At 51.9% G+C, this 27,940-nt stretch overlaps 1 protein-coding gene across 5 annotated transcripts; it reads right to left on the reverse strand.

The window, feature by feature from the left end:
• Nucleotides 1-27,940, reverse strand: ADGRD2 (adhesion G protein-coupled receptor D2). 5 transcript variants are annotated; one of them, XM_054084573.1, is made up of 26 exons: nucleotides 27,611-27,940; nucleotides 25,747-25,811; nucleotides 25,596-25,659; nucleotides 24,673-24,903; nucleotides 23,310-23,963; nucleotides 22,597-22,695; nucleotides 22,043-22,128; nucleotides 21,361-21,642; nucleotides 19,940-20,051; nucleotides 19,409-19,543; nucleotides 19,020-19,137; nucleotides 18,294-18,399; nucleotides 17,675-17,730; nucleotides 16,467-16,593; nucleotides 16,251-16,354; nucleotides 15,805-15,907; nucleotides 15,402-15,555; nucleotides 14,478-14,611; nucleotides 13,734-13,849; nucleotides 12,131-12,251; nucleotides 7,859-7,900; nucleotides 7,599-7,652; nucleotides 7,156-7,300; nucleotides 6,601-6,659; nucleotides 3,985-4,015; nucleotides 768-3,110 (listed from the first exon to the last, which is right to left on the reverse strand). In XM_054084573.1, exons 2-26 carry the CDS (start codon nucleotides 25,792-25,794, stop codon nucleotides 2,926-2,928), a joined length of 3,366 nt encoding a protein of 1,121 aa, XP_053940548.1. In that variant the 5' UTR covers nucleotides 25,795-25,811; nucleotides 27,611-27,940; the 3' UTR covers nucleotides 768-2,925. The 5 variants fall into 5 exon arrangements, 4 of the variants coding, with proteins under 4 accessions (XP_053940550.1, XP_053940548.1, XP_053940549.1 ...); XM_054084575.1 differs by lacking the exons at nucleotides 768-3,110; nucleotides 27,611-27,940 and adding an exon at nucleotides 1-761 and having other exon boundaries at nucleotides 25,747-25,874; XM_054084574.1 differs by lacking the exon at nucleotides 27,611-27,940 and having other exon boundaries at nucleotides 768-3,066; nucleotides 25,747-25,874.

Below are 27,940 nucleotides of genomic sequence, written 5' to 3' on the forward strand. Positions count from 1 at the left end.
AGCATTTACTGTCATAATCAGCAAAAGAACCAACAAGTTTTATGTGCTCTAAACACTAGGAAGGTAACAGGAGAACCAGTCGGATGCGAAGAGAACAGGGAAAGGAAACATAACCGCAGCTGGCAAGGGGCCACGGCAGCCGGGGGGGAGCCCGGGGAGGAGCGGGGAGAGCATTTTCATCCTAAGCAGCAGGAGATGCTACTGAAGCCAGCTGCTGTCTTCCTTAGTGCATGTGCTTCCTATGCGGCTCATCCCCAGCCCTGCGCTGGCAGAGCAGTGTGCCAGCGGGGGTCAGGATGGCACAGGAACACGGGCACGGCTGCCACGGGCAAAGCGGGACTCGCTCCCATGCCGCCTGCTCCAGGTCCCCCAAGCTAAACAAGCTCTCCTGGCAGCACCTGCACACGCTGCCGGCCACGTGCTGCCGGCGGTGCAGCGGCATGGCAGCGCCCCACGGGCCGGGCTCGGCTGCTCCGGGCTGGCGCGCGGGCTGGGTAGGGGTCATGGCGAGCACCTGCCTGTTGGGTCCCTGTCCCTGGAGAGCTGCAGCGCAGTTTTCAGCAGTGGATGAGACCTCACGCTACCCCAGTCCAGCCTTGGTGTTGTCCGCACATGCTGCCAGGAGGAAGCGCAGGGCTAACGCCTCTGCCTAGACAGGGACAGCCCTCTGCTTGGAAGCCAGCTCCGCCGACTCGCTGTCCTCCTGGCCGCTGGAAGAGCTTCGGTGTTGTGGACCCGTCACCCAGAAACTTCTCAGAAACCTAAAGCAAAAGAGAGATGGTCTCAGCTGCCCCAGCAGGGAGGGGAGGGCAGGGGTCTGGGTGCACCACTGAGGTTCCCTCTAAATACAGCCCTTACGGCAGGGACGCAAAGCAGCCTCCGTGCATGGCACCGCAGTCATAAGGAGGACCTCTCTTCTTCCCTCCTCAGAAATTAGCCTGCCGTGCATGGCAGCAAGCTCGGAGAGTGCTGAAGTAGGAGGTTTAAATGGGATTTAATGGGAATACTAGTGCTACCATGGCACTGACAGTGCACAGGCTGCACCTCCTTCTGTCAGGGCATGTGGTACCTTCTACCCATCAGGAAGGACTGTGGCACATACGACAGTGGTGATCCCACTGCAGAACGGCCTGGCGGGCTCGGCCTGGGGCGGTTCTGCATTTCTCCCACTGCTCACAACACTCAGGTGCTTTACCGGCTTTGAATCCCAAAGACTTATAATGTCCTTATTATTTCAAACCCAATCTTATTTAACACGGCATGGCGAGAGTTGCAAAATTACTCAGTATCGATCAGAGAAAGGCTGGGCCATGGAGACAAGATCCGTGTTGCTATGTGTGGCTTAGCAACATATAAACGTATTCAAACAGAATAATGAAATTATCGTGGGGAAACAAAGCAGCCATCACTTGAAGAGATGGAGGATGTGGAGGCCTCTTGGAGCTCTTGTTTGCCAAGACAAGGAAGACGGTACTTATTGTTTGTGCAAATATGTGAACCCCCCCGGCCATCCCCTGTTTACATAAAGGGTGTAATGAATCTGGGCAGCGCTCACTGCAGCGCGCAGCTTTGTACAGCTGGGCTGGAGCTCATTACTGCGGAAACGTGCGGCCTCTCCAAGTGAATTGAGTCCTCGCGGGGGGAGCCCTCGTCCTGGGGGTGGGGAGGGAGCCCATACCTGCCTCCCGGCTGCAGCCGTGCTGCAAAACTCCTCATTTCTGTGGTTCTCACACCGGCCTGGCACTTACCTGGATTTTATCCACCCTCATCCTCACACACGTTAATGCATCAGTGGGAGCCCACCCACCACAGGCCACCAGCTGCCTCTTGCACTTGAAGCCAGCACGATGCCCACAGCTCTCGCAAGAGAGGTGCTGCAGCAGAGGAGAGGTGGATCCCATCTCAGATCCAGCATGGCTTTCCTGGGAGACTGCGAGCAAGGCATTTAAGTGCTAAGTCTCCCACTGGCACCCAGGTTTCAGTGCTCTCCCTTCCACCAGCCCCTGCGCTGGGCTGCGGGGCAGCAGGCTCCTCCCGGGTCTCTGCAGGAGCTCCTGCAAGCCTCGCTGCTGCAGGGACATCACCATTTTCATTAGGGCTGGCTGGACATTTTCAAATAAAGATATCTGGGGCAAAATATGCCTCTTTTCATTGAATTATTTGGGAGAAAACAAATAGAAAAGGAGAAACAGTGTCTGTGTTGAACTGGCTGGTCTCTTGCCCATCACCAAGCACCCAGGTTTATGGTTTGCTTCCCCTGTAGACATTATCCCTCCCCATGAGCTACACAGCATTTTGCTCTGTTGAACAAGCTGTGAAGATTGGAGCCTGTGCAATGCTGAGCTGCTCTGTGCTCTTCCAGGCATTACCACAGCTGGGAATTACTGTCCTTTATTATTTCTTTCTAATGGCTGCAAGCACTTGTCTTTGAGCCCAGCACCTTGGAGCAGCAGGCACCAGCGCTGTGCTGCACGCTGGCTTGCACGTACACAAGTGTGCAGAGGAGTGCTCTTCTGGTTCAAGGAGATCCTCTTGTTCACCTCAGGCTGAAGGGTGCCCAACCTAGGGCTCCCTCACCCCTGGGCTAATGAGGAGCCGCTCTCCGTGCTAGCAGAGAGTGTTGGCCATGCACCCACCGGCTGCTTCTATGGCCGTTGTGCATCAGCCGGCGCTCAAGGGGGCAGGCAGCGAGCCCAGCCCGGCATCCCCACCGTCCTCTGGGCAGAACCAGGCTTTTAAAAATACACTGAGGACTTACCTGAGCAAAGAAAACCAAATTAAGCAACCCACCTCTTTGCACAGCTGGAGTTTAATACACATGTGGCCATATCAAAATATGCAGGAACAGGTGAGGGTGGGAGTGTCGGGGGCAGAGCACAAACGCATGCGCTGGGTGTAGGTCATGCGGTCTCTGAGACCCCACTCCTATGCCTGAAATGCTGCAGCACATTTACTCCAAGCTGCCACCTTTTCTGCCTTGCTCATGTGTCCACTCTGGGGAGGAAAGCTGCAGTGCTTCTGGGTGGCATCGTCTGGAAAATAGTCTAAGCATGCCCTGCTTAGACACTTAATGTGGAGCAAAATCAGAATCCTGCTAATGCACTGCTTCCCTTGACAAAAGAAAATGTAACAATGCAGAAATAGTAATATCTGTCCACTCCCAGCGCTCCTTCACTACCCTGTCTGCTTGAGTGACCCCATCCAGAGCCTGCATCCAGTGTGCTGGGAGTACTCAGCAGTTGTTAGTAAAAAAAATAAAGCTAAATGTGCTACACCCGTAGCCAGAGGAAGTGGGGACCTGCTCAAAGCCAGGCATGGAAGTTGGGGAGGAAGCAGGGAGCTGCGGGCTGGCCAGCCTCTCCCCAGCACTGCGGCAAGCAGAGATCTGGGGCTTAGAAGGGATTTCTGGTTTTAATTCTACCCACCTCCATGGTGACATTGGCCTTTCTACAACCTGAAACAGAAGAAGCTAAATGGCTGCTTTTAAGCTCATAAATCCAGCCCTGTCTGAATACCCCACTTTCCCTTCTTTGGAAGCAAGTCCCTTCTAACACCCACCAGTGCTTTCTGCGGCAGCGGCTGGTTTAAAATACCCCAAGGCAGCAAGGAGCTGTTGCCACCCAGAAAGCAGCCCAGGTCTCACCAAGCAGCGAGGAAGGAGCAGAGACACAGGGAGAAACCAGGCGAGTGCCCTCAGTTGGGCATCCTCGGCTGAGCCACCAGTGCTGCCGGGAGGAGGCAACGCCAGCAGCACCAGCAGAGCTGCTGGGGCTTCATAATTTCCCTCTCCCTCATCTCTTCAGGGGGATACACATCTCCCAACAGCCTGGCCAGGACTGCAGCCGCCTGAACAGTTTGGAAATAAAACGTTTCCTAAAGCCTGAGCAAAACCAACCAGCCCTCTGGGCAGGACACTGCCGTGAACCACAGGAACCAGTACCAGCAGTAACAAAAATTAAAGAAAATTATGTAGGCAAATGTTACCTGAGGATTTGAACGCTGTCAGCTCTACAGCCTGAAAGAGGGGAGAACATTTGTTAGTAGAAGGTACAAGTCTGATTGCTTCGCTGCTGACAACCCCTTGCCATGCTCCCTGGGGCCAGGCAGGGCTCCCCCAGCACCGGCATCGCACTGCGCTCTCCCACAGCCACCACGAAGGCTGGGAACTGGAGCCTTCATCCCAGTTCCGGAGGGATGGGCACCTTGCAGAGTGCCCCTGGACACAGCTGTGCTTCTCAGCAGTGCTTGGGCAGTGAGCTGTGCCCACTCCACACACCCTCCCCGGGGACCCTCCAGCCCCCAGGTGACCCAGCTGTCTGGAGACCATGCTGGAGACCACAGGAAAACCCAGGAGAAGAGAAAAAGAGAACTTTCCCCCCAGTGCTGCAGTGGAAAAAGTACACGCAAGCCTGCTCCCTGTGCTGAAGTGATGGTTAATGCTCCATGAGGTGTGAAATTCCCGCTCCCAGCCCAACAGCAATAAATATCACCAAACAACATTTAAAAAAGCTGAAACACAAAGAACATCTCGTCTGTGTTTGTATGAAGATACAAACTTCACTCACTCAGTGTTTTGTCATTTGGAGTGTTTTCAAATGTTTTTAAGTAGCATCTTCTCTTCATCCAAACTATTGTGCAGCTGCCAGTGACATTCTCAACGCACCGCTCCTCCAGCGAGTGCCGTGACTCATTTCACCAGGGAACAGGGAAAACAGCTCTGCCTTATATAACTACAGAGCTCTGAAAGCTGCACCAATCCAGCACCACCCGGGGTGCAGCTGCGCCCACTACCTCTGCAGTGAAGATAGGGCTCGGATGGACCCCCCCGGCTGGCTCAGCATCGCGGGGCTCACACTGACACGGAGGGAGTACTGAGGGCTGCGCGGTTGCAGCACAGTCTACACGGGCAAGGGCCATGCCCGCTCTCCCCAGGCACCCACTGGCATCAGCCTCGCCTTCTGCTGCATCCGTGTTAGTTGGAATGGAAATAAGTGCATTAAAAATGCAATGTTCAAGCAGCAAAGATACAGCAAAGTCCTTGGTGACCCTCACACGGAGGAACACGCTTTCTGACTTTGCCTGCTAGGAAATGCCATGGCCTTGGCATTTAGATCTGCTGCCTCCTAACGCTCCCTGCCTTAGTGAACTCCAGTCCCTGGGCTAATCCCTTTGGCCCATGTCTCATATCTGGTGCCAGGAGCTTAGCCCCTGTCCCCGTTTACACAGCCAGCACCTGGCTGACTGAGAAAAGCATCACCTGCGAATGAATCCCCATCCGCGTTCAGCAGGAGGTGAGGAATGGCGTTAACCACAATATAAATCATGAGAGATGGAAATATGGATTTTATTGAGTAGCTTCAAAACGATATGCCAGCTATAGAAGTATTATCTATTGGATAAATAAGAGCTGTCTATGTGACACAGGTTTTCAAAGGATAAATATTAGAGAGGGAGAGAGAGATCCTTCAGTGAGAGACTCATGAAAGTAGTGTTGGATTCTATTCTGGGGAAATTACAGCACTTGTACATCAAGTGCACAAGGACTGATGATCATTTCAATAGTGGGAGAGGGAAGTGCTATCCAAGTAGTCAAATTTAAATTGTTCCCTGCTTTGGGCCGTACCTTGCTGAGCTCTGCACCACACTCCTGAAGTTCAGCACAACCCAGCCTGTGCTCCCTGCATGGGTGCGGCTCACCCACCGCAGGGACAGCAAGCCCCTGCCGCCCACTTCTAATTCGCTATCCCTGCAGGAAGTATCCTGCCTTGATATGTACCAGCTTGGTGCTTTACTGGCTCAAATTCACTGGCTCCTTCTCTTCATTTATGTCCCTTGCTACGCTCACCCTCTCAGTGCAGCCGTGGGGCTGGTTGCCCATTAACTCAGGGATGAGCTCTCACTTTGGAAATGGGCCATTCTGTGGCCTCTCCCTTTATGCCCTCAGAACACATGGTCTCCCCTGCTCTCCTCTGCTGCCTGCCCTGCCCAGGACAGCCTCAGCTCCAGCAGCTGCCTCCTGAGCCAAGCCCTGCCAGGGCAGGTCAGTGACTGGGACCTCCTGCCCAAGAGCCCACCTAAATCTCCACCCCATGCTCCCACAGAAGACAGCAAACACTCAGCTGCATCTGGCTTGACTACCAGGAGTGGCCACTATGGACACAGACCCACATGTCTCAGATGATTTTAATGACTTTAATCAATGCACTGCTAATAATGAGTATGCATTTTAATAAACCGTCCTTCAGGATGTACAGCAAAACCTTCTCGGTTTAGGCAGGTGGGCCATGTGTCTGCACTGGTGCACAGGAGGAGAGCACGGATGCTGAGCTAGCTCACTGCCTGCTCCCTCACCAACACTCAGTAACTTCTTTAATGCCCTGGGACAGAGGGGATCAGAGTCACCTGCAGCCTGTGCCCAGGGTGGATGAGTCAGGCAGCTTCGGGGACTTACTCAACATAGACTGGATTTGTGCTGGAGCTGGTAGCACTGCCAGGTGTCCTCAGCCCCAGCCCCTCGCTGGAACCATCAGACATCATTCCTGCATAACTGCTACGCTCTGTGTATGGGTAATTCTGTAAGGATAACAAGACATTACGTACCGGTCTCTCTGGTGACATAATTGATGAAATCCCCACGGGAATTTTGGGTCCAAAATTTCCTAAGGAGCGAAGGAATAGAAATATTAATGCTTTACCAAGAACTCAGTGATTTGCGCCCCATAAGTATCTCCCACTGAAGCAAAAGGACTAAACAGGTTATCTGCATAATTGCACCCACAGACTGGTTTGGAGCACGTGACACCTTTTTCCCCCAGAAGCCAACCCCCCCCTGTTTCTACTGCCACCTTTGCCACCCCTTCTCCAGAAAATTCATTTTGACACAAACATGCATTCTTGCCTCAAGAGAACGCAGCGCTGCACAACACAGTGATGAGATGCCCGTGCTCAGCTAGGCTGAAGGGACAAACCCAACCCAACATTCGCATGCACATGGTTGCTGCTTTCCCTGAGAATCCTGAGAGTCTCCCAGACCAGAAGTGCTCACATGACCACAGGATGCATATTGGTTAAACACAGTGTCCACTGAAATTGAGGCCCTGAGAACAACATTTCACCGTAGTCACATCACACAGCCTGGGTGCCACTCCTCCTTACCTTTGTTGGTGATGTTCTTCACTGGAGGGTCTCTCTGCACAGGGCTCGACAAGGCACTCTCAGCTGCAGAAGGACTCAGCTTCCCTGTCTCCCAGGAGGTCGTGTTCCTTGGACTTGATAAGTAGTTGACGGGATGAGAACAGTTCTGTAACGATGGGGAAGAGAGAGAGGAGAGTGAAAACTGCAGCAAGAGTTTTGCTAGATCCAGGCCCAAGATTGATTTAATCTGCTGCCTAATCAGGGCAGATTATCTCTGGGTCTGCATTGTCCAACAGGACTGCAAAGAGGGAGGGAGCCTCTGCCACGCTCCCTCTGTAGGACAAGAAAAGTAAGACTTCCTGTCCAACATCATCTCCTCAAAGGAGTCCAAACACACATCGAGGGACCTCCTCTGGTGGGTGCATGATGAACGAAGAGGGCAGCAGGGCTTCCTTGCAACTTACTGTGAACGAGAGTGCTTTCTTCTTGTCCTTCATCCTCTGGATGGCATTCCTCACCTGGAGCAGAGCAAGGACATTAGAGAGAGCCACAGCAACTCCAGCAGAGCAGGAGATCCTCCGAGTCATGGAGAAAAAGCAACCACTGTTCCAGAAGCACAGTCGGGGCTATGCTGCCTGTTCCTACCTACCCCAGCTACCCCCTTGACTGCTAATCAACAGCTGATGTGACAAGTGACCGAGTCCCAGCCAAGGGCAAGTCTTACCTCACTGTTATAGATTGCATAGACCAGGAATATGTACAGGCCCTGAAAAGGAGAGAGCACAGGAAGGGTTAGAGATATACAACTGGCTTGTGCTACTTTGCATGTGAGGAAGAGTCTGATGAGCACCAGAGTGGGTAAGGACTCAGGCTAACAGGAAGAGGCACAGAGGGCCAGCACGGCACAGCCAGGGGCAGCTGGGCAGGAAGGACTTTCCTTAAAACGACACTTAAGACCAGGCTCTTCACAGACAGTCCAAAGCAGAGACGGTCCCTGCCCCAGCCCCTTCTCATTCTCTCCTCATTTCATTTCAGGGGAGGAGACATCTCTCACGGAGCACTCAGCATCCTGAGCCCAAAGCTCTCTTGCACTCCTGTTCACTCATGCATGCAAAACCCCTCAGGAAACACCTCCTTCAGATCTCAGAACCAGAAACCACTGGGAATTAATTGTGAGCGGAACTGAAATGTGGGAAGTAGCTCTCCCTTACCCTCAAAGCACCGACTCTGAGGGGGCTTTTACCACCCTCCCACAGACCGAGTCAGCTTGATGCTGGGAACGCTTCCTCTGTCCCCCAAAGTGACAGACCACAGCGTTAACAGGACCCTCCAACTCAGTGGGGTGCTGGTGCAGAGGCTTTGCTCAGCCCCAGTCTGGACAATCCTTCCCACCGGCACACCGGGGCTCCAGCAGCCTTGGCCACCCTCTCCCTATTCGCCAAAGCAGAGCTGTTGCGTGCACACACAGAGGATGGGCAAGCAATGACCTGGTCTGCCATGACAAAACGCGCAACCACAGCTCCATGCCGGGTGCTGGAGCAGGATGCACTAAGAGAAAGTGCCCAGGGCAGGGCTGGAGCGAGCATTGCCTGGAGACCAGAGCCTGGGGCTAATTACAGCTCCAGCCCAACGATTCTGGCATTAAGGCAGCCCTATCTGGCCCACCAGATTTATGTTATATCTGTGGGGTGTTTGTTATCGCAGCTAGATAAATCAGCTGCAGCAAGAAAAGTAATCCATCTTGTCTTCAATAAGCCTTGCTCTTCATCTGCGAGCTCTTGGCAGGCGGAATGGTAGCAGTACCCTGGCGCCGTGCCATGACCTGTCCTTCAGCCAGCAATGCCGGTCACTCCCCCAGACCAGATTTCTGGCCAGGCTGCCAAGGCAGGTCTTCCTTGAAATAATCATTCTGGATGAGCGCGGGGAGGAGGGGAGCGGTGAGGTCTGCTGGGAGGAGAGCGAGGAAGGAGAGGAGGCCCAGCTGCAGCAGCGGGCGGAAGCGGAGTCGTGGCTCCGGAGAAGGGTGTGCTGCTGCCCAAGCTCCTGCTCCTGCGCCATCTTCTCTGGCAGAGCCCGCAATGGCCCGGCGCCGTGGCTCCCGTGCTCACAGCAGGGCAGGCACTGGGTGGCCACAGGCAACAGCACAGCACGTGCTGGGACCTGCAGAGCAGGATGGATGCTCCTTCCTGGTGTCTGTCCATCCAGCAACCACATCCTGCTGCACTCTGCCACTCCATCTGGGAGCAATGCCATCTCCCACGCCCCTCTCACCAGAGACGGGTGAATGGCTCTGTAGATCCCTGTAAATCTAGCCTCAGCACAATTCTTCCTGCTCCTCAAGTTCAAATGCAGCCAGCAGGTTTCTACCTACACTTATCCTTAAGAGCAGGCAGCTCTGCCCAGCACTGGGTGCTTGGCAGGGTGTTCCTGCTGCTACCGCCAAGATCTTGGGCTGGAGGGAAGGCACCACTGCTTGCTCGCCAGCATGCAGGGCAGCCACGGCAGCCACCTCAGCTGCAGCACTGCTCTGTGCTGCTTTCCAGTCACTCAGCTGAATTCCTGTGCTGCCTGGCTGGAGAAGGAATTGTCATGTTTGGTGTCGACGCACAGAGTAACCTTGAAGACAGGCTTTGGTTTCCACAGATAAACAGAAAGCAGTCAAACAAACAAACAACCACAGCAGCAAAACTTCTCTGCACAAGGCTCGCACATGAAGAACTGCAACGGTGTTAAAGAAAATTCCAAGGTGATCCCTAAGACAGGCAGCAAAGGGGCTGAAACAAGATGGCTTTGTCCCTGCTTGCTCTCAACTCCACAGCTTCCCAACAGCACTTCTCTTCTGTGGTAAATGGCAAATTGACCTGAGCTGGTAATGAAAGGACAGAGGCAGCCAAGCACAGCAGAACCACGGGCAAAGCCTTCACTGTCTGTCCACACCACAGCCCCGGCCCCAGCGCTGAGCCTGGGGTTCTCCTCTGCTCAGTAGCCGAAGCCCGGCATGAGCAGGCAAGAACTGCTGCTGTATTTCATCACAGCTTGGACAGCCCTCCTGCCAGCCTTCTGATATCCTTGATAGCAGAGATGCAGCGAGGCAGCCCTTGTCTAGCCTTGGACCATGCCCATCTGAGAGCCGACGGATGTGCGTGAGCAGCACGCGGCCGCTGGAGCAGCGCCAGCCACAGGCAGAACATCCCTGGAGCAACCACCCATCTTGTGCACGTGGTGATAACGCCTGCATTTCACCCTTGAAGAGCTGGGCCAATGCTACGCTGAAACCCGCCAAGTATGCCAGAGGGAAGCACAGCAATCTCTGCTGCTGCAAAAGCTAAGCAGGAGCTAATTTCTACCAAATCCAAACTAGAAAGGGAGGTGGGGTGGGGAACGCTTTGCATCCTGATGGTTTAGAGGGCAGTACTCAGGTGCTCTTTTGACTTGGATCCCTCAGAGCAGGATTTGCTCTCGAGCACTGTCCAAGGGACTACGAAAAGCATAGCTGTGACTATCCGGTGTGAAGGGAAAGGACTGACTGTGGGGGTACCCCAGGAGCTGGATCCATCCCATGCCTGTCCCCCTGGCAGCTCCCTGCCACCAGAGACCACCTGCAGAGCCCTGGGACCATCCTCTCCTGCACAGTCAGGAGCAGTGGTGCTCAGTGCTTCTCTAGCTCCATCTACAGCTGCTTTCTCTCCAGGTTTGGAAAGCTGCTGCCAACAAGGAGGGGCGATGCCTTTAATCGCAGGTGGCAAGCACATGTTCCCGGTCTTTTTGTCACCATATATCCCTGAGTTTCAGATATCCTGAGGTCCTGGGAACCATCCTACCTCAGTGCTGAACTGAGCCCTCCTGGCTGCTGTGACTAACGCAATTTGCTCTGCTCTCTTAACCACAGACGGCCTGGGTAAGGTTTTAAACTCTCCTGATGAAGTCGGTAAACTTAGAAGCAAATACTAAGCATTGCTTTACACACCAGGGTTACTTTCTGTCCTGTAGAGATCCCTACCAATACCAACATATTAACGAGATAACTGAACTACAGTAGCATTCAGGAGTCACAGTCATGGCCCTGGAAGATACTCTAAAAACTCAGCCAGATGCTACCTGAAGAAGAGGCTGAAAGAGGTGAAATTATTCACTCAAGGCCTTGCAAGTCAGAGCTAGAAACAGCACACACACTTCCAGTCTTCCCATGCAACGTTCTGATCACCAGCCAACATCACAATCTGTTTCACCCAACACTCCTGCATTCCCCACAGGTTCCAGTGCACCTCTCACCAGGCACTGGGAGCATCCTTGGGGAGTGGCTGCATGGCTGCAGACAGCACAGATTTTAGGGGTAATGATTTTTAGTCCTCGATGCTTAATTCTTCTCATGTCCCTGCAATAAAGCTGACTCCTAGGCAAAGGGAAGAGGGTCCTGCCAGTACAGTTCTTAGGACACAAACTCTTAAGTATGAACATGAACCAGATGAAACCCACTCATCCTAGAAAACACACCAGCAATCAAGCATGCCACGGCTGTAAGAGACCTTTGAGATGCTCTCCATGAACAGCCCTGTTCTGACAGTGATGCTCTAACAGCAGCTGGGATGTCTGCCCCACTAAACTGGACGGTTAGCATTTAAATTATCCATTAAATGGCCAAATCAAAACGATAATCAAGTTCCCTACAAGTATGTCAGTTTGGAAGTGTCATTTTCAAACTGTGCTAATGTCAGAGAATCTAACACGAGAAACAAGGTTTGAACGGGTAAGCTGTGGCACCGGTAGGACACTCCAGAGCCTGGTGCTGAAGGGCCACTCGATGAACAAAGTCTCCAGAACTGTATTTCGTATCTTGGGAGCATGAACTTCACTTCCTTGGACAAACCAGAACAATGGCTAGGGAAAGCTGGGCTGGGCTTCAGAGAGCTGACAAATGTTAGGATAGGCTGAAGCACAAGAAACCACAGATCCCTGCTTGGCTGTGATGTGAGCATCCAGCTGGTACAGGACTCACCTGGAGGGAGTTCAGCACGATGAAGACATAGGCCCAAACGATGCTGAGGTGGACAAGGATTCCACACACCCAGGTCAAGCCCAGCACTGGCAGCAGCACCAGGACAGGCTTGGCTGTTGCCCTGTCAGGATGAAGAACTCAGAGTTACCTGGGCGCATTTCAAAGCCAAAACACCGTGCACTGACACCCCTGAGCTCTCTAAGAGGGTGGCTGTCGTGCCCCATGTCCCTGAGCCCAGGGTGTCCTGACAAAGTGTCCCAGCCTGCCAAACGTCCTTCCTGGCTCTGCAAACCCTGCCCAGGGTCTTGCCAGGATCTGCCTGGGGCTTCTGCATGGGGTTACAGAGCACAAGTCAACCTGCCCTGGGAAGAGCTATGTGGGTTGAGAAACACCCTGGCCTGTATCTTGTGGTTTAGAAGAAACTTTCCTTGCCTCTAGGCTGGAGACAGCTCTCCTCCCCCAGCAAGTGCCTTTCAGACAACGTGGCACCCAACATGGTAGCTATGGAACAAATTCCTTTGCAAACAAAATTAGTTAAGAGGGGAAAACCCAAATATTTCCAGCCTCCCTGTACCATTTATTTATCACTGAGAGTTAGGAAGAAGGGAGCTTTTTGACGTCATTAGCCATGAGAAAACAGCTATTTTCACCCTGATTGCTGCGACAAGGGGAGCTTCTGTATTTGTTTTATTCGCATATGGATGTCACCCTGCCCTCTGCCAATGCCCTATCTTTGCACTTCTGCAAATTTGGGAAAATTTATTTATGATACAGAGGAACAATGTGTGTCTAGCAGGGGTATCTGGCGCCAGCTAACAACAATAAAGATTCACAGCAAATGATAAAGTAATGACTCAAGCAGCAATTTTTTAGAGATCTCTCTATATTGACTGATTACTGAAGTCCACATTGCCTCTTTCCCATGTCTGCAATCCCCTCAGTGTTACTTTCAGTCCCTCATGTCCCAAACTCATATAGAAAATGCTTTCTGTAATGAGAAACGGCCCAAACTCCTGCATTCTCTACAGCTGCCATCTTTCTGCAGGACACATGCCATGCTAAGGACAGGACGGGTGTGAGACAAATTCCATTATGACCCCTTCCAACCGCAACATTCTGCAGAGCCGAGAGGAGCTGCTTCTGCAGCTCAGAGCTCTATAAGATTCCATAGGAAATGGGCACTAGGTTGGGTCCCTGGGTTCCTTCAAACACCCCAAGCTGTTGCCTCATTTCCCTGTGGTGATGTTTTGCAGGACACCTGTGTGTTTGCTGGCTTAGCTGCACAGGGGCTGCTGGCAGTGAAGGGGCAGGCAGCCCTGCACTGCGAACTGTGCTCCCATGCACACTATCACTACTGTGGCTGATGGGGATGATCCCCAGCACTGGGTTCTCCACGCTGAAAGCACTGGCTGGTCTTCCCTGTGGTACAGACATGGACAGACTGCCTTTGGGTGACCCTAGAGGAGAAAATCCTTTCTGCCCTGACTCCTCTAGCTCATGATCTTTCACTTTCCCCAGGCAAAGACTCTCAGCTTAACAGTAATTTCACCATTTCACACTCAGAGCAGCCACGACCAGGAAAACCAGCCCCTTCCTTGCTCACCAGATCTGTACGCCAATCTGGTTCTCCAGGCTGCTGTTGGGCGTCAGCATCTTTGATCTCCTGCGAGCACTGGACACGGTCACCATCACCACCCGGAACAGCACAAAGGTGTTCACCTGCCAGAGCAGAGCCATTGGACCCAGAACCCCTCTGAAATCGCAGCTCCAGTGCTGTGTGTCTTTTCTGCTGGGAACTCAACAACATAGTGTCATAATTTGGAGAGAAACGCACTATTCACTGCTTTCTCAGGAGCAAAATACTTCACAGGGGTATCCACACATGTAGGAAATCTAGAAAACTTGCCTCAAAACTTCTCCTACAGAATGTCTTCCCTAAGTGCCTACTCTGGACCCCTCAAACATTGCATCTCTTCCTGCTACTGACTCTGATGCTACTTCAAGGATGCAGATGTTCCCATACTAAAATCAGAGCTGTAGTTAAGGTGATGTCACAGTCAACCTACACATTTAACTATGTTCCTAATTTAACAGCTGATACAAGAACTGGTCAGCAAAATTTTCTTAAAGCACAAAATTTTCTAAAAGCTGCTTTAGTTAAAGAGATTTATTTGTGTCGTGGAAGTATGCATAAAGCATAACAAAAAATCTCCTATGGAAGCAGCAGGCACTACGAGCCCTGTGAGCAAGCACCTTAGCTAGAGAAGTGCTGACACCCAGACTTTGCAAAGCTTTCCTAAAACCAGACACAGGGAATCACACCTTCGCGGCAGGTTTTGGCACTTACAGCCAGGATGAAGAGAACGGGGCCGACAAAGGCCCAGATGACGTTGGTCTGGACGTTCAGCCAGCAGTGGTTGTCTGCCACATACTTGTTAAAGGAAGTTGCAAGGGTCACACCCACTATAACAACTGGAAGGCCTGCAGACAAAAAGCACAAGTTAAACCCCAGGAAAAGCAGAGACAACCCATGCAGGTCAGCTGCACTCTAGACAATTGCTTCAAAACCCCCATGACCAGACACGCTCCAGCCTGAGCCAGTTTAGCCTCTGAAACCCCATGAGCAACATCAATTTACTGCAGCTGAAATCTGTCCCGGTTCTGCAAGAGCAGATTTATACGCTGTCAGCATCACTCTCCTAGGTATAAAGCATTCCAAGTCCTGAGTCCTGATCAAAGCAATTTACTCTTCAGATTGCTTTTTTAACAAAATGGACAATCAGAGACATAAGCCAATCCAAAACATTTGAACCAGTGGTCCAGTGTCCAAGTAGGTGTGTGTTGTGCAAGGAGTGCTGACCTGAAGAGCGACCTCCTCTTTGATATAAAATTCAGCTTATTCAAATGAATTCTATGTCCCTGAAAGGTTCACTCAGGATAAAGGATGCTTAGTCTGGACCAAATTTATATTTTGATTGCCATCAGAGAGTAGCAATGCTCTCCAATAATAAGAACTCACCATAAACTTTCTGCTCCATTTCTTTTCTATTGAACTCTTGGTTTTAGAAAAATAACAGAAATGCTTTTTAACTTACATTCTAAGACCAGCAATTTGACACACAAAGGTAAGAAAACCTCTGCAGAGCAGTGGCACCCGACTCGCATATTTGAATCAAATCAAACTTTCTGGAATCTCTCCTGTTGAATCTTTTGCTAGAGAAAAAATTGACACATTTTTCTGATGCCCCAAGGCAGAGGAGTCTGCAGATACCCCAGCCCGTCACATAGTAGAACTTCATTCTCCTGTCTTCACTCATGTTGACCACTACCACCTTGCTCCACAGGAGAAGCCCCTCTACCAGCATCCATGAAAAGGCTGCCATGAAGAACAGATGGAGGCAGGCAGTGACCATGAAACACAGCACCTGGAGAGGACAGAAATCACACGCCATTCAGGAGGAGGAGTCCTCTACGAGCTGCTGAGTCCATGTGGTCAGAAGGAAGAGAGCAACCTGCAAGTCATGCTGCAGAATGTACAGAAATGTATTTCAATGCAAGTTACAGGTAATTAATGAAACATTAATAAATGGGATTACACTTCTGTTTGCTCTGACAATGATGCCTGAGCAGGCCTGGTCGTGCTGGCGAGACAGGACACTTTCTGTTGAGCTTACCTGGTTGGTTTTGGCCAATTTACTGAACACGAGCAGAGCTTCTGCTGCAGCTAATGCAAAGATGAGGTTCTTGTGCACAGTTGTTCGTTCGCTCTTGGGGACACTGAGAACGGAGAGAGGAAGGCCTCAGCTGCAGTCAAGTGAAAGGGTGCCCACGTTCTCACTAGTGCTTGCTGGGCTGTGCAGACCTTTCCGCGGACACTCAGGTGTGTGCACAGCTCGCAGAAGCATCTCTACAGACACAACCAGCACTGCATCAGACAACGACAAGTGTTCTCCCTCTCCTCTGCTACCGACCACCAGCACAGCTCCACAGCCTCACCCCACACCCCTGCATCCCCCCACCTCCCACCTCGACAAAGGACACTTTGCCTGTATTCTTGTTCTGACGCAAAATATCGAATGAAAAATACAGAGAAGGGTACAAGTGTCTGGACTTTTCTTACCCAACTGCCAAAAATAAAATGAAGGTAATTATCAAGGCACAGAAGGAAACTCCACATCCAATAAAAGTCAAGGTCTGCAGTGTGAGGTCCTCCTCGGTGGTCCTCTGCTCCAATCACGAAACAACAGAAGACACAATCCCCCCACAAATTAACCACAGACTGCTCGCTGCTCTGGCATCCACCCCACAATGCAGCAGGGAAAGGTTCCTCACTTACCTGCATCTCGTACACCTGCAGCAGGACAGCAAAATTTGTGGTGTGGTTGCAAACACAGGCAGTGGAGTCTGGGAGAGATGTTACCACAGAGCAGCCAGCTGTGGACCACACCCCACCAGCATCTGGGCTAACATGCAGCAAAAAGAGAAAACACATGGAAACTACCATCCACCAGAAGAGAAAGCCAAGGCTTTAAGGGAATTTCATTTTCCCAGAAGCAGGAGAGTTGAAAGGAGGAAGAAGGGGGTATCAGAGACAGGTCTTCAGATGGACTTCTCCTTGGCTCATCCCGAGTCTCAGCAGATTTGCCTTATCCCTCAGGCATGCACAAGAAAATAGTTGTGGTGTGCATTAAAAAACCCACATTTTGGTCATCGCTGCTTTGAACAGAACTCAGTAATTGCACGGCTCTGGGAAGATCTCCTCTTACAGCACATTCACTGAGAGCACCACTGGCACAGGCGTGTCCAACCTTCTCCATCAGGTCACCCTGCCCTATACCCTGTGCGGTCCCACCAGACCCTTGATCATCTCCAGAACAAGGCAGCCTGTCTCCAGGCAGCCAGCAGACTCCAGACCTCAATGCCCTGCGCAAGGAGCAAGGCTGCAGCGTGTCAGCTCTGTCCTCACCAGCAGCACTGCCCCTCCGGGCCTGCCCCAGTACCAAGGGAAGATCAAATCCAGAGCAGGGCTAGTGGAACTGTCTGTGCAGTAACCCGTTGCTTCCAAAGCCACCCTCTTCCCTCTTCTCGGTTACAAGACTGGGACTGTAAGGAGTTTTTTTTTGCACTTGAATGGCTTAATTACCAATCCATAATACATCACAGTCCCGGCGCTTGCACTGCCGTGACATCTCAAAAAACACATCTCAATGCCGAACAGTATTTATGAGGCTGGGAGTCCTGCACATCTGTTGGGCTGTATACCTTGGACCAACCCTTCTTTGTTGCAGGCAACAACCATAATTAACTAGGGCTCTCCACTTTAGTTGTATATACCTGATTAAAGGTCACTCAGTTGGGAATAGCTTCTCTAAAGGAAATCTTCCCAGAAGAGCTTTCTCCTCCAGCAGATGGAGGATGTCAGCATGCAAAGCAGGCAAAGCATTACAGATCCCTACTCTTACCATTGCATTTATACTGTTATGTTTAGTTTTCCAGTGGACATAAAAGATCATAAACACAGGAACCTGAAATGAAGCAAGGCACCTGAGGCTGAAGTTCCAGAAGGCACAGATGGGCCCCATCAGCTTATCAGGCAGAACCTGCAAGCAGAGAGGGAGAAGAAGAGATTAGACAGCCATGCCTGTACTGTACACAGACTGATGCAGTTCACTCGCCAGGCTGCAAGAAGGCAGCACAAGACAAACACTTCCCCAGGGAAACAGAAGTCAAGGTGAGAGAGATGGGCATGGGACACCCCGAAGTCCAAGAGCTCTGAGGGCCTTAAGCAAAAGCTGGGCACAGCCCACGAGGCTGATGGGAGACCTTATCACTCTCTACAGCCACCTGAAAGGAGGCTGGAGTAAGGTAGGTGTCTGTCTCTTTTCCCAAGTAACAAGAGACAGGATGAAAGGAAACAGCCTCCAGTCACAGCAGGGGCTGTTTAGATTGGAACAGGCCATCCAAGGAGTGGTGGAGTCGCATCCCTGGAGGATTTAAAAGCCATGTAGATTTGCCTCTTGGGCACATGGTTTAGTGATGGAGTTGGCAATGTGAGGTTTATGATTGCATCCAACGATCTTAAAGGTCTTTCCCAACCTAAATGATTCTACAATTCTATGCCACTAGCAGAGGGGGTGGGGAGCACAGCCTCTCCTCAGGGTACCTGGATGTGGTGCTGCAGCTGGTAGTGCACGGACGTGCTGATCTCCTGGTCTTCACTGAGCACAGTGGATGAGATTACAGCAGTGCCCACCACGGTGCTCCAGTACCTGTGAGGAAAGGCAGGGTGCTCACAGGCACAGGAACCACAAAATGCATTCAGAAAATAGGTTCTTATGTTATACGAGACAGCTGGAGAGGTCCAGACCCCTTTCTGTACCACCAGCAAAGGGCCCGGGCACAGGGCAGAATCCACCTCAGATTAACTGGCAAACAGAGAACACCCCCACTCCTCACATAACCGTACAGATGAGGCACTGGAGCACACTACAGGGTTGGCAGCTGAGCAGCACCACGGCTGAGCCAAAAGCCTAGTGGAGGAGCAGAGCGTGCCTGGGATGTGCGGGCTGCCATCCCCATCTAGTGTCCAGAGCACTCCCAGGGAGAGCAGGGCTCTGCCTTCCACCCTCCCCGAGCCTCTGCATCTGCAGCTTCAGCCTCAGCCGGAGGGCCCCATGAAGCACTGACTCCAGAGCCCCTTTCTGTTGTCCGATCATGACAGGCATATTGGAGAAAGGGAGGACAAGGACAAACGGGATGGGATGGAGCAGGTGGAGGTGACCCCAAAACAGAGACGCTGAGAGATTGCACACAGACTTGAAAATGAATTTTCATGTGGTGCTAAGAGGCAGCCCTGGGATGCTGGGTAGGGGGGTTCTGTTTCACTCACTTCTGTCCTCCATCAGGAGACACATCCTGGAAGACAGCACTGCTGCCAGCGCCGGCCAGGCAGTGCTGCAGGGAGCCGTAGCCAAACCACATGTTTTTCACCATAACCCTGTGGAAACCTGGAGAGACAGAGCATCGTAGGACGGGTGCAAGCAAGAGGGCAGCTCTGAGCAGCCCATGCTTCATCACTGCTGCCCCAATCTGGGGGTCCAAGACACCCACAGCTCCAAGCTGTGTCTGCAGAGAGGTTGTAGATAATCTCTCCCCACAGCCCTTCTCCCTTTCACCAAGGGCATCTCCTCCCCACACCTCTCCAGACTGCATGCATGCAGGGTAAAGAGTTCCTGCCATAAAGGAAGATGCTGCAGATGCACAGGTGTCATAAACTACCTCTGGCTTTCAGTCTTTGCATTTCTTCTGCAGGAACTTCAATGAGGTCGTGCCTGCCTCTCTCAGGGCTCTGGATCAGGTACGCCTCACTGCTCAGCTCCTGTCCGCTCAGGTCCAGTTTCCTGACCTCCATTCCTGTGGAAGGGGCAAAATCATGTACTGAACCAGGGCTCAGCCTTCCTCCAGAGCTACTCCTACAGCAAAGTACCACAAGGACATGACAACCGCAGTCAAGATTCACAGCAGCAGCAGACGGATCCCTTTCAGTGCAAACCATGTGCATCTGGGCTCAGGTTACCTCCTGTACCCAAGGGGTTTTTACCATCCTCTTACAATGCACAGTGTGAGAGATGTCTCCCACGCAGTGACAGTTCTGCGTGAAGGAAATGGGAGAAGGCTACATGGGTGGCAGGAGATGAGCCAGAGGAGGAGAGCTGCCAGGAGTGGACTGGACTGGGAACCAGATGCGATGACTAAGCAGGGTCCCAGGGCGGTGCGATGCCTCCCCTGAGCTCTGCCAGTGCCACTCACCAACACTCCCGTGCTGGATTGTGACCTTTGTCCTCCCTGCAGTCAGCAGTCGTGCTAAATGTGACACCATTCTGTCGCAGAGCTCAACAACAGCCATGGGCCCTTTGATAACCTGCGAACACGGAGAGAGCAATGGGAATCAGCACCTGCACTGCCAGCTCGTGCTTCCCACAGCTCACAAGAGTTTTCTTAAATGCTTGGTCCTTGGAAGAGAAAGAGGAGTTGGGACTCAAAGTTTTTATTTCATTTTAATTTAAGTTCTTCAACAAGGGATGTTCTCAGTTCCTTCGGCAACTGAGACAAGACTGGCAGCGAGGGAGGAAAACTTGCTGGTCTTTATAAAAAGCCATTAAACTAGCTTGGAAATAAATAGCCGATTGTGCTTCTGTAAAGAAAGTACTGATTTTTTAGGTCTGACTCTTGATTTTTGCAGACCTGTAGAATGACTACACTCTCTTCCTGGAGAAGATATCACCCAGAAACAGAGTCCACTGCTGGAAGGGTGGCAAGTGACTGGCTGCATTACTCAGGGTCCTGTGTATTGGGCAGCACAAACGCCACCCCTGCAGTAACCAAACTCAAGCGCTTTCTCCCTCAGCAGACACATCGGCTGCACCAGCTCAAATGGGACTGGCCTGGCTTTATGCTACTACCGAGAAGCTGTGAGTAATCGTGGCCACAGAGACCTAAGCAACTCTAAGTGATGAGGTAAACTCAAACTATTCAGCATCCTTTCATCTCTGGAGGTCCCTGGCTCGGTTCCTGGAGCACTGGCCAGGGCAGACAGTCACACACTTCCCAGAGACAGGTGGTGAGTGCAGGCCTTACAGCAGACACAAAAGACTCATGTGACAAGGGAAGAATCCAATGGAGACAATCCCAACAGGGGTGGGATGATAGAAACCCCTCACACAAAGCCTGACGATGTTTAGAACAGTGTGGGGGTGATGACAGATAGCTCCTTGGCAGCCCACCCACAGAAAACACAACAAATCACAAGCAAATGGCATTGCCCTGCCAGAGGCAGCAGGATGTGGGAGCAAGGAATCTACAAGGCATTGGGAACCAGCAACCTGTGTGCAATCCTGTAAATCCAGGCTGACAAAGTGGAGAGCTTGAAGAGAGCTGACACGACCTCTGCAGAGGTTTGCTAGGAAGGCACCACTTAACTGCACTTGTTTGCAGAAAAAAAGTTATCTGCACTTCCAACAAATGAGGCAACAGCACAAGAGCTGGCCCTTATAGAGCTGGCAGATTTGCCATGCCCACGCTTGCTCCAGAACTCAGCCAGAAAGGCTGGATGTGACCAAGCAAGGACAGGTCCTCAACCTGTGGTGACACAGCAGCCCAAGGAGCTGCATGCACAACACAACGAATAGCTGCGGCACACAGCTGGCCAGACCGCGGGCGACGGGCGTTACCTGGCTGATTGATGACCACGTTTCCATATTCTGCTCTTTCAAGATTAACTCAGTCACTTCCACATAATATCGGCCCAACTGCTCCAACATCTCCAGCTGCTCTCGCTCATGGACTTCCACATCAGAAACTTGTTTCAGTAACTGCAGCACCGCAAGGAGGTCAGACGACTCCAGCACGGGTGTCTTTCCTCTCCTCAGAACAGTTGCCAAGACATCGAGAGCACCAAGAGCAACAGAGAAGTTCATGTCTTGGACAGCACTTGTGAAGATGTTCTCAGGAATCTGCCATGGAAAAGAAGTTTTAGTTCAGTGCAGAGCCCTGATTCTGTCTGACCATCAAATATGTCTTCGCAATGCCCCGCATGCCCTTGCTGGTGTAAAGACACCTGCATGGCCAGTGCGCAGGTCTCAGCGGGAGGAGATTGGCCTTGACATTTTGAATGCTCCTGTTCAGCCCCTCAGCCTCAGTGAGGGGAGTCGCCCTGAAGCAACACTTTGCTTGTTTGATCACAGCATGAGTTACAGTCGTATTGGTCACACTCTCCCAGAGCAGCTCAGAAAATGCCACAGGCACAACTGCTGGCAAAGTGACCTCAAACACCAGTAGGTGCCATCAAGTCCACCCCGACAGCTCCTGCCTGCTCCCGGTGTCAGCTGCCACTACTGGGGCTGCAGGACTCACCACAGTCCTCTCTGCAAGTTTGTTCACGCGGCTGACAAGTGAGTGGCTGGATTCCAGCTGAGCTTTTTTCAGTTGCCAGTACGCATCTGAGAATAAAACAAAACCATAACCATTGCTGTGGTTAACACATGCCATGTTCAAAGTCTGGGGAACGCTTCTCATATGGAGGGTAAGTTTGTGGGACAATCAGGACAAGAAGACTTCACAGCTGTATTTTAATTCTAGCACAAAACCTCATCTGGAGAGACGGTCTAACACTTCTTCTCTATCTCCCACTCCCCCTGTTTGAGGAGCCTGAAGAGGCCTGGACTGGGAGGAACTCTGGCATCGCATCCAGAAGCCAGGTAACATGTGCAAGCACTGCTTAACTGGAGAGCAGCAAAATAACCTGTCAGAGTGCATGCAACTGAAGCGAAGTCACAGCTCCACCATGTTTTGTATCTGATCTTTTCACAGCAGATATGACCCTCCCCACCACTGGCCATCATCCTAGCTAGGACCTCCAGGGAGTGAGCTCCCCATGGAAGTAATGAATAAATAAACAGATGCCGTACCCTTTCTGTAGTGACAGATAAAAGGTAAAGACTGCAAACAAGATGTATGACTCAATTCGCTGCTGCCAACCTCAAAAACTCGGCATTCCTCAACAGGCCCTGTGGAAACACACAAACAGAAGGCACAGGTCCCCCAGAGACACCCGCTCCCAGCAGGTATCACGTTTCCTGCAAGCAACCCACAAACCCCGTGTAGGACAAAAGCTGCAGGCTGCTCCCGAAGCAGCCCCAAAGCTCAGAAACTGCTCCCGACCCGCCTGGTAAATCGTCTTCAGACTGAACTTGGAGGAGGTGGCAGTGCCAGGTCCCGAGCTTGTGATTTATCGGTAATGTCACGCCAGGCTGGCTGAGAGACCGAATCTCTCCTCCGCACAGTGTCACAGCACCAGGTGTGCAAACCCCTGGAAACAGCATTGCAGACAAGTAAGGGGTATCTCTCAGTAGAGGAGAAAGCTGTAACGAGTCCAGGTCATCTTTGCCAGGGTCATTGCAGGGGTCCTCAATGACCAAGGGTTCAGTGATGACTGTGTCTTCCAGTGCAATTTCTAACTCCCCAGCCCAGCTCTGGATGAGCTTCTGCTTTCCTTCCTGAAGGATAAACTCATTCCACAAACTGCACTATCTCTAAGGATGTCACGGGACTATCCCTGCGTGTTGACACACCCCTCAACCCTGGAACGAGGAAGTGAAGCAGCGAGGGTAATGAGGCTTACCTGGGCAAAGAAATTGTGTAGTCACTTTCTGAACAGTGCTTTCAACTTCCAGAGCATTGGAGCTCCATCCAAATACAAGGTCTTGCTCTACCACCCAGCACGACCGAACCTGCTCAATCTGTTCTGCACTGAGGACTTTCTGCCAGATGTGCAAGTCAGTGATGTTCCCACTGAAGGACTCTTTCTCCCTGAAGGTGCTTCCCAGGGAATCTTGATCTTGCCCAATTATGAAAGTCCCTTGGCCATAGATGGCCTGGGGGGCAGATGGCCCCCCAGGACACAAACCACTGGCAGATGCCCTCCTTTTACCATCCGCATAGATGGCCCAGGTCCCAAATTCCTGCTGCCAGGTCACACAGAAGTGATGCCACTGTCTGTCAGCATGGAACACAGGCAGGTACGGGGAATGGTGCCCATGGACTATGAGAGCAAACCGAACAAAGCCTTCCTCGTCGACAAATCCACGGAGCTGGAACTCATTAACAAAAGCTGGCACAGCATAGGAGAAGATGGTAGCAATCTCCTGGGTCCTGGTGTCCCACTGGAGGTGGGCACAAGCTGTGACAGCAGGCAGTGCTGGGAAGTCAGAGAGCACCTTCACGTATTTTGTGTCTGTTTTGACTCCGAATACCAGGACTGGTACAATGTGGTCCCCTAGAGGGAGAAATTTCAGCCAGCATAAAGGAAGCATGGGCCAAAGCTGGCTCATCTTCCACCAGGGTGAAAATATCATTTTCATTTGCCTCCTACTGAAGCTAAGAACTCATGGACCCTGCAGGCAAGAACGGCCTGTAAGCATGCAGCAAGGCTTCTGCTTCTCCTGCACCTGGAGGAGGATCAGGAAGGCAGGCAAACTGAGATTGCACCATTTCAGCAAGTATAATTTCCATAATCTTAGTTTTCTAGCAACTAGGGTCATAAACAACAAACATGGAAGGAATAGCGTGTACCCAAGCATCCCATGCTATAGCAACCAAGAGCATAGTCAAATATGACCTCGAAGGCACCTGCCACTGTCCCTTGCTGCTGGAGAACGCCCATTCTCCTGGCCCTGTCTCTTAACATCTGCCAGACTCGCAGGTCCAAATGGTGAGGCTGAGCAAAGCCAGACCTGCTTTGATGGCGGTAGTACAGCAGGAGAGAGCAGAGGAGCCCCTTTGCAACTCCCCTCTGTTGCAATGCATTCAAAAATCTTGACAGCAACCAGCTGATGTGCTGGGATTGCTGTTGCTCACCCTGCCAGTTCCAGCTTGTGACTGGAGCTCCTAGCATTACCACAGTGACAATACGAAACAAGTTGGATCCATTTTTCAGAATGAAAAAGACCAGCAGTGAACATGTCTCCAAGCCCACTTATACTCACGTCTCTGTCTTGCTTTGTGCAGGACACCATCCCTTTCGCTTAGCCAGAGAGAACCTCTGATGTGGTGGGACTGCAGCAGTTTGCTAAAGGAAGCTTGCTCACTGTCCTGGGGTTCAAAAAGCAACCGAGCGAAGCGTTGTTCACAGTATCGGTCTGCGTGCCACCAGTCCAAAGCAGTGGCCACATATTCATACACGTGTCTCGATGTCTCAATCGTGACAGGAGCAAAACCTGGAGAAAGACACACACAATGTGGAGAAACAGGAAAGCGTCTCCAACTCACTGTCATGCCACAGGGTCAGCCTCCTGCAGCCGACCCAGGCATTTAAAAGCGGTGCCTGGAGCACCCCAGAGGACCTGAAGGCAGGAGCTCACTGCCATGTTCAGCCTTTGGCATGTTCAGCAGGCACAGTGTGACAGCAAAGTCCAGACTATCTTGGACCTAAACTGAGGGACATCGGTGAGTCCATTCACAAACGGAATCGCTGGCCTGGGGATGGAGCTGGGCATGTTCTCTGCAAAACGCAAACCTGTGCTGAGCTCAGTCCAAAGAAAAAGCTCACTGTGGTACGTCCAGGGACTGCCCTGAGGGTAGGCTGTCCAAAGCAGATGGACACAAGCACATTTTCTCCTTTTATCCCCATTTCCCAGCTCCTGCCTCTGCAGGTGCAGTTTGCACCCACGAGATAATCTGCTTTGTTTGCAGTCACAGCCGCACAGAGACCAGCAGCTGAGCACCTCGGTTTATTCATAGTTAGCCAAGCAAATACTTAGCTATGCAAATATAATTTCAGGCACACAATAGCGTATCAGAAAAAGTTTCTTTACCTTTGTTTCTGTCACTGGACACTTTTTAATGCATTGTTTCTCTGTGCTGAATATTGCTTTAAGAAACATACAGAAGTGCTGATAAAAACACTAACCTTTAGAAGTCTGATTCTTGGCAAGGGCTGCAAAGGCAAAGAGACTCCCGGACAGACCACTGATCTGTGGAGACGATGTTTGCTAACATTCATATACAGCATTAACATTATCTCAAATACTCAAATTATAAAAAATTACTATAAAACTCACCAGAAGGTTGAGGAACCAAGAATGAAGTCTCGAGTCTCTCCTAAACATGCTGAGCAGCTGGAAAGCTTTCACAAAGAAAATAATTTTAAACAAAATATTACTAGAGCTGCACTGCAGAGACAAAAGCGTTCGGCAGAAAGCTCATTCTCAGACGAGAACTGCCTCAGAAAGTCTTGAATCAAACATGAGAAAACGATCCCCTCTGAAACACCTCTCCTGCGTAGCATCCTATCAAAATAATTCCCCGTTCTTCTTAAAGAACTCAAGGTCTCAGTTTAATGTTTGTTTCCAGGATACAAAATAATTAATCATAAAATATATACCGATGTGTGATATTAATAGACAGGCAAGTTAGCAGAGGCTCATTATCTGCATTAACTAAATAAAAAAGCCATCATAAATTGCATTGTTAAACAGTGACGAATCACTGGCAGCTTTTCTCATTCCTTTTAAAGGCCACAGAAATATAGGACCAGGGCAGATCCTGCAGACCCGCAAATGCAGCTTTCTCGCGCAGTGCCTGGACACAGCTCAGCACCACAGAGCCGTCCCAGAGCGCTGCCCAGCAGCGGGGCTCTGCCGCTGCGCCCTCACCTCACCACCTCTGCGCTGTGGGAGGGAAGCGTGAGCGTGCGGCCATATAAACTCTAGTAAAGCCATAGATAAGGGTATGTAAAGGGACAAACACGGAAAGTGGCAATGTGGTCTACAAGGCAAACAAGTCCTAGCACGTTTTCTTGGCACGAGCACTGGCAGCCGCGAGCAATCTCTGCTCTCAGTGGGGCTGTGCTACCCGCACAGTACAAGCGCACATTCAGGCACGCTGCTGCTAAGAGACCACGAGGTCCGTCCTGAAGCCCAGACTCTAAGTTTGTTCACAGTCTTCCACATCTCAGCAGTGACTTTGCAAACCTGGAATGCAGCTCCAAGCCCTCAGAAGGATGCCTGTCTCTGCCCCGCGTGGGGCTGCCAGGCTGGCATTGCCACCTCCCGCTTCCCCACCTGCACCTGCAGCCCCGGAGCTGCCCTCTCCATGGAGCCCCTGAAGATGCTGCCGAAGGAAAACTGGAACCCAGTCTTGGCAGGAGAAATGGCACAGCACCGGTCCAAAAATGCACTAGGAGCCGGGGAATGGCTGCAGGCAGCGCAGGCCTGGGGCTGCAGCTCTGGGGTTGGGGCTCATGGCCGCAGCGGACAGCGGGGTCCCGCTTGGCTCCCTGCCCCACATGCTGCACACTCTGCTCTGTACACACACACCGCTGGGCTTCCCGCTCCCCACTCCATGCTCCACAACCCCTGTCCCATGCTCCACGTGGGTCCCCCTCCCACACATCACACCTTACACCCCCTACCCCACACAATCGCACCCCACACTCTGCACACCCTGCCTCACACACCTCACCCTGCTCTGCACACCCTGCTCTGTTCCACACCACACCCCGCATCCTACTCTGCACACCCCACTCTGCACCCTGCGCTGCCCCGCAGCGCTCCGACCCAGTCCAGCGCAGCCGCTGAGCCCCTACAGCCCTGCACAGCACCCCGAGCCCACACCTCAAGCACGGGATGGCTCCTCCAGCCCCATCCCGCACCCCTACCCCTATCCCACATCCCCATCCCAGGACAGCTTCCCCAACCCCACCTGCACCCCCAGTCTCATCCTGCACCCCAACTGCACTCCACTCTCCATACCCTCACCCCTGCTCACAGCAAAGCAGTCACAACCCTCACACTCCACAAGCTGTGCTAGCAGCGTGGGGGATCTTCTTCCCAGGAATCACTTCTCCATCAAAGTCCCTGATAAAGCTTCCCAGGAAACCTGGTGCGTGGTCTTGGCAGCAAAATCGGGTGGTGGGTGAGTTACCAGGGATCCTCACAGCAGCAGGAGTCTGACATCTGGGTGCTGAGGGTGCAGGGGAAGAAGGCGAGGGGTGCCGAGGGGTGCAGCTCAGCTCTCGAGATGTCCAGGGAGACAAAGAGAAGATCCAGGCTGATACAATAAGCAGGAACAGGGCTGAAAGCCAGAGTCAAACCAGCAGGAGCTCTGTGGGGCACCTCCAGCACATCCCTCATCTGATCTTCTCACAGAGCAGCTTCAGCTGTCTGGCGTGTCCCCAAACCCAGGGCGGTGGCAGCGCCGGGAGGACGTGGAGGGCCCAGGCCACCTCCGTGGGCCAGCAGCGCTGCCCACCTC

This window comes from Cuculus canorus, chromosome 19 (genome assembly GCF_017976375.1).
Source record: "Cuculus canorus isolate bCucCan1 chromosome 19, bCucCan1.pri, whole genome shotgun sequence".
Classification (NCBI taxonomy): Eukaryota; Metazoa; Chordata; class Aves; order Cuculiformes; family Cuculidae; genus Cuculus; species Cuculus canorus.

Excerpts from the sequence above, each read along its gene's own strand:
- ADGRD2 (XM_054084573.1), bottom strand. The coding sequence starts at position 25,794 with ATGTTTAGGAGAGACTCGAGACTTCATTCTTGGTTCCTCAACCTTCTG. Across the intron at positions 23,964-24,672 it reads GCACAAAGCAAGACAGAGAC|GGGACCACATTGTACCAGTC; the intron begins GTGAGTATAAGT and ends TTCTCCCTCTAG. Across the intron at positions 16,594-17,674 it reads TTCTGGAACTTCAGCCTCAG|CCCAGATGCTGGTGGGGTGT; the intron begins GTGCCTTGCTTC and ends GCTGCATGTTAG.